Source organism: Cynoglossus semilaevis, chromosome 1, assembly GCF_000523025.1.
Source record: "Cynoglossus semilaevis isolate Cse_v1.0 chromosome 1, Cse_v1.0, whole genome shotgun sequence".
Taxonomy (NCBI): Eukaryota; Metazoa; Chordata; class Actinopteri; order Pleuronectiformes; family Cynoglossidae; genus Cynoglossus; species Cynoglossus semilaevis.
In genome coordinates, this window is record NC_024307.1 from 23,955,235 (window position 1) to 23,963,427 (window position 8,193).

The 8,193-nt window shown below is 39.2% G+C and overlaps 3 protein-coding genes across 3 annotated transcripts in view; 1 reads left to right on the plus strand and 2 right to left on the minus strand.

The window, feature by feature from the left end:
- arhgef15b (Rho guanine nucleotide exchange factor 15b) overlaps positions 1–1,990 on the plus strand; it is a 14,798-nt gene extending 12,808 nt beyond the window's left edge. Inside the window, exons 13-16 of the mRNA XM_008320988.3 lie at positions 705–869; positions 971–1,056; positions 1,161–1,265; positions 1,795–1,990. Coding sequence (XP_008319210.1) covers positions 705–869; positions 971–1,056; positions 1,161–1,265; positions 1,795–1,964 — 526 coding nt within the window. The 3' untranslated portion in view covers positions 1,965–1,990. The remainder of the gene's footprint in view (positions 1–704; positions 870–970; positions 1,057–1,160; positions 1,266–1,794) is intronic.
- Positions 1,991–3,579: 1,589 nt separating this feature from the next.
- LOC103386625 (uncharacterized) lies at positions 3,580–6,106 on the minus strand. Its single transcript, XM_008321003.3, has 4 exons — positions 5,820–6,106; positions 5,605–5,716; positions 5,434–5,522; positions 3,580–4,311 (listed from the first exon to the last, which is right to left on the minus strand). The coding sequence occupies exons 1-4, from the start codon at positions 5,832–5,834 to the stop codon at positions 3,613–3,615; spliced, it is 915 nt and encodes a 304-aa protein (XP_008319225.1). The 5' UTR covers positions 5,835–6,106; the 3' UTR covers positions 3,580–3,612.
- Positions 6,107–6,861: 755 nt separating this feature from the next.
- Positions 6,862–8,193, minus strand: part of LOC103386630 (uncharacterized) — a 14,745-nt gene continuing 13,413 nt past the window's right edge. Inside the window, exons 14-19 of the mRNA XM_008321013.3 lie at positions 7,930–8,047; positions 7,688–7,857; positions 7,522–7,613; positions 7,302–7,450; positions 7,058–7,216; positions 6,862–6,970 (exon numbers count right to left, since the gene is read on the minus strand). Of these exons, the coding sequence (XP_008319235.1) occupies positions 6,924–6,970; positions 7,058–7,216; positions 7,302–7,450; positions 7,522–7,613; positions 7,688–7,857; positions 7,930–8,047 (735 nt within the window). The 3' untranslated portion in view covers positions 6,862–6,923. The remainder of the gene's footprint in view (positions 6,971–7,057; positions 7,217–7,301; positions 7,451–7,521; positions 7,614–7,687; positions 7,858–7,929; positions 8,048–8,193) is intronic.

Below are 8,193 nucleotides of genomic sequence, written 5' to 3' on the forward strand. Positions count from 1 at the left end.
GTGGGCGAATATTTAATTATTCTGCTGGTCACTGTTTTAAGTCCAATTAAGTGAAATATTTATTCCATAGTTGTCTAAAGCACAGTAGTTTGGAATCACTGGTGTAAAGACATATTATACTGTGTAAGGTGTTACTCTCCACATAAATATGGGTTTTTTTTTCAGTTTTTCTGCCTTAAAATATGCGCAAAGTCAACACAGATTTTACAAACGGTCAATTGTTAACTTGGTGGTGTGTATTTCTCTCTAGAAAACAGACATCTAACAATAGTATTAGTATTAACTTCTTATTAACTTCTAAAAATATATTTCACATTTTCCTGGACTTTTGCCTTTTACTATATAAAGAATGATTAAAAGGGCTTTCTGATATTACAACTTTGTTATTTTGTAGGCTAATAATAAATAAAAACAAAGTCAGTTTGACTGTATGTTCTTCATTGGGCCATTTTGACTGGCTTTCACTGTGTTGAATCCACACTTCCTCAAAGTAAACAGGAAGTGCCTTAACAAGAACTATTAATGAATTGAATACACACTTCCTCAAAGTAAACAGGAAGTGGTGTTTGTAACAGAAAGTTTTTAGTGAAACTTGAAAAATGCTGAACACCAGTTACTACATGTGGTATTGAATTCAACTTACTGTCAGAACTTATCAGGTTTTAAGGTTCTTAGTTTTAAATGTTGCTCCTTCTGTTAAACAGAGCAGAGCGTTTTGTGGTTCTCGACCACGCCCATCGCTCACTGGTGCAGGTGCAGCCTCTAGAAGAAGGTGGGAGCAGTGGCCCCTATGAACACTGTTTCAACCTCACATTGCTGGAAAACCACCAGGGGCGTATGATGGAGCGGCTGATCAAAGCTTCATCCCAGTGAGTCCCCACTATGGTTTTGGGTATTTCACTCCATACAAGAGTCATTTTGCAGCATGTAAAACCAGTTATAATCAAAAATGGAATGTTACTGTCAATAGGTCGGACATGCACAGGTGGATGGCTGCCTTCCCCAACCCCACCAACCTAGCTGCAGATGAGGACGAAGTTATTTATGACGACTGGGGTGAGAGAACCACAACTTCAGTCATTTCCGTCTTAGACTCAAAACTCTTGCATTTCTTATATTCATATACTGTATTTTTTGTGTTGTTTTGTTGTGTGTCACAGACTGTCCTCAGGTGCAGTGTGTAGAGCAGTACATCGCCCAGCAGGCAGATGAGCTCACACTGGAGCCCACTGAGATCATCAACATCCTCCGGAAGACCAACGAGGGTAGGAACTCACAGAGAATCACAACATAGAGACTTCACAAGTACATGGTCGGAAATTGGGATATTTAATAAATTAGCACTGTCATGCAGAATGACTAGCACTGTATTTCCAATTATGTATGTAAAACACACACACACATATTTATATATATATTCCATAATATACTATCTGACTATATAGAGTCTATATATACTGGGACTATACTATTATTATAGTCTAAGTTATAGACTATACTAATAGTCCCAGTCAACAGAGAAGAGTCGAGGCTCGCTCAGAAAAACAAATGCTAACTTTGTTTTTCCATGATTAATGTACCTCCTTCTCTCACTCTGCACGTTTATACACCCTGCTCCTCATGACTGCGTTGTCCCTCCAACCCTCCACCTCAGCAGTTTATTGATTTGTGATGAATGTTGCGCATGAACAACACAGAGACCTACAGTCTTCCCCTATCTGTTCTGCCCCCTGCCTTCTTCCCTCCCACCCTCTCTGCTACCTTTCCTTTCCTCCTTCTCTGTTTTTCCTCCAGGCTGGTACGAAGGCAGCCGTCTGTCCGATGGTCAGAAGGGCTGGTTTCCTGTGGGAAACGTCATCGAGATCACTAATGAGCATGTGAGGAGGCGAAACCTCCGGGAGCGCTACAGGGTCATCCAGGCCGCGGCCTTCGTTTCCAACAGCAAGAACCGGACCATTAATTAGCCTCTGCAGACCCACAATGTTTACAGTTTTTTCATTTTTTTTAAAGGACCACACATGTAAATGCTGTACAAAGACAATTTTAAGTTTTGGGTTTTTTTTAACTCGTTCAAAGTGTTGCTTTTTAGCCCAGAGGAAACGGAAGATAAAAACAATCATAGCTTTGTTGATACTACTGGAGTGTGTGTGTTTACTCAAAGATGATACGAAGTGTACTCTGTATGTTTGCATTCAGCCTCCCAGCTTGAGGAATCACAAGTAGTAGTGGTGATTACATGCAGTGCTGCCGGCCTTAAATTCATACATGTACTGCCCAAAAAGACTGACTTCTCTGCATGTTTTTAATTTTTGCAATAGTTCATTTGGACTGTAGAGATGTCTAACCTGCTGCAGAGGAAAAACAGTGGGTGTTGCTGCAAACGCCTCCAGTGTCACAACAGGGATAATTAGTGTCACTCTGTGACCACATGCATCACAAGTAATGACATACTGCCAAGAATTGTAGAACAAGTTTAAGATCAGAAGAATGTTTCTCCCCTGCAGACAAATCTCATCAAATGTTATCAAAATACCCTGAAAAGACACTGTGACCTCTATTATCATCAAGCTCAAGCGTTATAAAAATGCCTTTTCATCAGTTGTACCAAAGACCACATCAGGAGCCACAGATTTTTCTTTGTGTTAACACACAAGTTTCCTGGTATTTGTGGCATTTATTTTGGTTTTAATAACAAAAAACGTTTACCGGCCACTTTATTAGGTTACATTTTGCACATAGTGACTAACAAGATATGTTTGGTGGATTTTTTTCCCCCTTCAAGATCTGCTCGAAGCTCTTGTAACACTAATGTCTCGCATAAGCTAAATGTTTACACCTAAAATACTGACACTCCTGGGATAATTAAAAGTTTTGGACTTTTATTTTTGTAAAACCTGGAGGTGGTTGAGTGGTAAATTCTATTCCAAATCGCATCGGCCCTCACTGCTTGGCAAAAGACAAGCAGTTGAACAGGTAAAACAAATGATGCGGCCAAGCAGGTAAATGCTACATTTCTACCACCAACCTGTCATTACTACTTTACATTATTGTTGCAAATGGATATTATTGTTCATATTTACCCATTAGTGACATGGCAGGCTGTTTTACCAACCTGTAGCCTGGATTTGGTCTTGGTTTAGGTGGTAACATCAGAAAAAAATCTGAATTATGATGCAAACTAGTTTGTAATCTTAAAAAAGTGACTCTTTGCATCATAAGTTGCTAAATCTTTGGTGTTCATCATAGCAAGTCTCCCTTTGTAAATTGATGAGGTGTTTTTATTTATTGCTTAAAATGTAAATGTACTAAAGTGTAAATAATGAGACAAGTTTGATTTCTTTTGGCGTTGCTTTTATTTGTTATAATCTTTAAAAAAATATTTTTCAGCAACTGTTGGTTTTTGTTTTTCCACAGAACACAAATAACTGTTTTTAAAAGCCGCTCATGAAAATGATGAGGCTTACATGCCATAATCTTAACTGAACATGAAAACGCTGGAGAAATAAATGTAAATACCAAAGAAGTACAAGATCTTGGAAGTGCGTAAGATTTTTTTTGAACATGAAGTAAGAAGAGAAACTGAACAACGTTTCCATGATAAAGGTGTTACGTTTAGATTGCACCAAACACCTCTGGGTCATAGAAGCCTTCCAGAAGTGCAACATCCCAAATGCTGAGGAGAACACGCACGGCATCGCACTCGGAGTCTGACAGCATCCTCTCTGTCGCCATGGAAGCACCCCTTACCTCCTCCGACCTATATTCTGTCTCACCTGGATCTATCATCTCACTGGGAAACGTACACTCACAAAGACCAGTCTGAGAGCCATGTTCATTACGCTGGAATGGCACAATATCATCAAGAAATGTTAGTGCCTCTTCCTCCGTTAGATTAAAGCAACTCAAGAGGGTTTCAGCTGCTTCCAGCTCCTCCTCAGACCAAAGTCTTCCCCCATCCTGTGATAAGGAAACATCTGCACCTTCGTCTCTAAAGATAGCTCCCAGATCCTCAGATAGGATGTCACTAGGGATTAAATCCAAAAACTCTCTTTGTGACTCATCACTTGGCCCCTGCACTTCCTGCTGGTTCAGACTCAGCAGGTAAGTTGTGGTCTGATCTGCCTCCTCTGTAAACTGGACAATGGAGCCATCTGGCTGCACCGCTGAATTCAGAGAGTTCACTGTCCACTCAGACTGACGCAGGTCTGCAACAGGGTGCAGCTCAGACCGTAGCGGGTGTTGATGGTTCGATGAAACTACGCAGCTCGACATGATCGGTGGTGGAGTGTTGAGCTGGAAATAATTATTGATCTGATGGTAGGAAAATGAATGGAATGAAGTTTAATTGAAAATGGAAATTAGTGTAGTTGTAAACGCAGAAAACAATTCTGAAGTGTTTTCCAAAAACCACAGGCGTAGAGCGTTATCACAACATTTGTTTAAATTTAACTGGATGTAGAGCTGATACCAGGTCTAATCTGTTAAAACAACTCATCTCTGTTTCTCCCCCAGTCTACATTTTTTCCCCAGGGTCTTGAGTGTGTCTGACAGGACCGATCCAGGCCTTATTAAATCTCTTATTCAGTCTTATAAGCTCAAACTACAAAGTGGAAGCTGAAAACAGGCAATTTTGTGGGAATATCTACCCGTCACCTCACCCTGACCTAATTTCAGCAGAGAAAACACTCAACCTGGGAATAAAGAGTGACAGTTTGAGGTTATTTACTTGATAGAACCATAAATCAATAGATTCATACATTAAGGGAAGGGAACTGGGCTACGATAGATCTTTAGGCAAAATGTAATAGCACTTTCAGCCCAGAATGCTGTCTTTGTAATATCAATAACATGTGTGGATCTTAAATATACATTTAAATAGATTTTAAAATATCATTTTGTTTAGTCGTTGTTTGTAGTACTTAATTATTTACTTTACATATGTATCTTCATTCTGTGGTGTATTAGCTAAAGCTAGCCAACTGCTGCGTTTTGCAATGATATTCTGTTATATCCGTTTTATCCCACCTTATATTATTTTATCTTATTTAAGTGTGTACATCTCTACAGACGATACATGTAACATTATAAACGTTATCTACCTCTAAACCAACATATAGTGGTGAGAATTATTTTGCCGACATTTAACGACCAACGAAACAAACAAACAAACAAAAACTGTGCGTCATGACCGATCACTACTAGCAAAGACTGTCTACAGTGCTCTCATACCAAGACCTCGTGTCAAGGGACCTGCTAATTGAGCACATTTCCAGAAAAATAGCAACTTATGTGTTGCAGGGACTTTTTAAAAGCAAATAGTTTAGTATTGCAGTTTTAGGATATCTCTGCCCTTTCATTAACTAATTACACACATCCGTGGTTACCAAGGTTGTTTTTTTTGTGTGTGGTTTTGTTCGATTTATGCACATTTACCTCAAACTCGCACACTAAGTTCGGGATCCTGCCTCCAAAGTACATGGTCGGATCAATGTAGTACATCTGTTCACGGGAGATTGGGTGGGCTGGAGAGTTGAGAAACTACTGTAAGCGAACTTATTTTACTGATAGAGTTTTGAACGTATGTATAGGTGAGAACAGCCCCACCTGGTTCGTGAGGATGATGCTCGTAGGGGTCTGCCGCCGAGTAGAGAGACTGCAAAGATGGATGGTGTAAAATCCTGTTGGAGACAGAGGTCAGGACAGGCCTCCTGAAACTCTGCAACAAGAGGACAAAATCACACGCTTAGTCTTTTTCGCTTTATTGATTACCTCTATTTACATTTGAATTTAAATTAACGCGCGTATGACCGGAAACTCACTTCGCTGCCACTCATTGTCGATTATCCTTATTCGTTCTGTAATTTAAAAGTTAAAGTGTCGTCAGCCTCATTTGTTTGCGTGAAATTAAAAGGAAAATAAAATCAACTAATTTTAACAGTGCCCTCTGCCGGTCGTACCGCTGATTACCACCGACTTTGGCAAGTGATTAACAGAAACGGTCAACGGCGGAAAATGGTCGGTTTGATTTTCCATTCGACGTATTTCATTAATTTTACTAATTTCAAACATTTTAACAAATGTTTCTATAACTTACAACCATAAAGATGAGACTAATTGCGCAGATTCGACCATTTTGAAACAAAACGATTCAGCTCTATGGTTAAAATCAGAAATGTCAAATAAAAATGTTTAACTTTTAAACAGCAAGTAGGTTTTTAGAAGACATAATTGAAATTAAAAAATACAACTGGCTATGTTTAAACCTGCAGATCTACGTTTTTCTACAACCTCAAAGTAATGTTAGGAACTTTATACCAACTTCCTGAATATTAATAATAATTGAAATTAAAAAAGACAACTGGCTATGTTTAAACCTGCAGATTATTACAGTAAAAGGAATATTAGTTCCTCATAAACCACAAACATCCAATTTGAAATAAGTCAGAAAGACTCGAAACATGCACCATGAATACAAGTAAATCAGATCATACATCTGGCCAATAATGAAGAAAATGCTATTGCTTTCCTTTGAGCTACTGTTAGCTGCTCTGCCCTGATGTCACACCAAACATGGCTGTCGATGGATTGGACTTTACATCTTTGTTTATAGAAGGAAATTTTTTGGCAAAAACATTTGCCAAAAAACCCTTTCATGTTGCTGGCACCTGTTTTCATTTGGGGCAAGTCAGATCAGCCTGTTGCCAATGTGTCACTTTATAAACGGAATCCATGTTACACCTTAAACTAAATCAATCTGTGTCTAACACATACAGAAGAGTTGTTAGTTCTGTTGCCCTAATTGCTGAACACAGGCAGCAAGTTAGAGCTATCTGTAACCTGAAGTAATACAGTGACCACAAGTGATTTAAAACACATTTTTATTCAATCCAATTTTTTTCTTTTAAAAATCTAAACAAAGTTCCTCAAACATGTTTGTCATTTGCTTTGACATGAGTGGTTCCTTTGATTCCTGTAGAGAACAAATTAAGAAATAAAGACTTTTTAAATTGACTGGCCTTTAAATTAATCATAAACAAGAACAGACTTTTTTTTTTACCTCTTTTCAGACTTTCTAAGTATCTGAAGGGTGAAACTCTGACGTAACGAACAGGGGGGTGGAAGGCGGGCTGAAAAACGGCAGGTCTTCTGGTTCGTCTTGTTGGAGGTGTGGTGTGAGTAACTGTGACTGTCGGCTTCATGGTGGTGGTTTCAGGCTCTGAAACACAGAAAATCAAAACTGGCAATGTTTCATCTGATGACTAGTAACGTAAGGCAATGAGTGATAGACTGATTCACTGTACCAGTCAGAGATGGTGAGGTGGTGATGTGTCCGACCCCAACCGTGTCAGACTCAAACCTGTAGATTGAGAAGAGACGATGGAGTCCAGACAGAGGATACATGCACTCCACCACCACTCTGTCAGGTGAGGGCACATTCACCGCCACTGATCTGATTTGAAACCATGTGTTAGTCCTTGAACTGTTGCACAGACTTGCATGTATTGTTATAGAGAGACTTACTGCTCAGTTGAATTGTCAGAGAGTTGTGTGCTTTCTCTGAGCTTCCTGGTGTACAAAATCTCATTTTGGTAAATTACATTTTCCTTGAACAGCTACATGGAAGAAAATTTGTTAGTTTTAAAACATTTGCAAGCTACATTCAAAATTTTGGACATGTCAACATTACCCTGACTGTGGATCCACAGCTGTTAACTGGAAAAGAGAACAGGGCCCTGGTCTCATCAGCTTCTCTGGGTCCACAGTATTTGTCCATGAGGTTTGATCTAGCTGGATCTCCAGGTGGGATCATTCCAGACAAGTCAGCCGCCACAGTCATTTTCCCATCAGTCGAACAAACTAAAGAAAGATGCATTAAAACTTGCCAGATATATGCCGATGAAAGAAAACCTCAGCCAGACTTAAACTTACAGATAAATTCCAAACGAGTGAAAGGACAAGTCTTGACGGTAGATCTTTGGACTTCTGACGTGTTTCGATCCCTCACAAGGATCTCAAAAGTGCCGAGAAATCCTTTCAAGGAAATGTTCTGACAAACAAAGGTTTTTTTTAGAATTTACAAGCCAAAAACTTAACATGCTCAACATTTCCTCCATCCTGAAAAACAAACCTCAATGAGTTTGGTACAAATATTAATGTATACAGTCAAATTTCCTCCATCCTACCTTATATTGA

Excerpts from the sequence above, each read along its gene's own strand:
- LOC103386625 (XM_008321003.3), bottom strand. Across the intron at positions 5,523-5,604 it reads GCATCATCCTCACGAACCAG|CCCACCCAATCTCCCGTGAA; the intron begins GTGGGGCTGTTC and ends TCAACTCTCCAG. Across the intron at positions 4,312-5,433 it reads ACTTAGTGTGCGAGTTTGAG|ATCAATAATTATTTCCAGCT; the intron begins GTAAATGTGCAT and ends TCCTACCATCAG.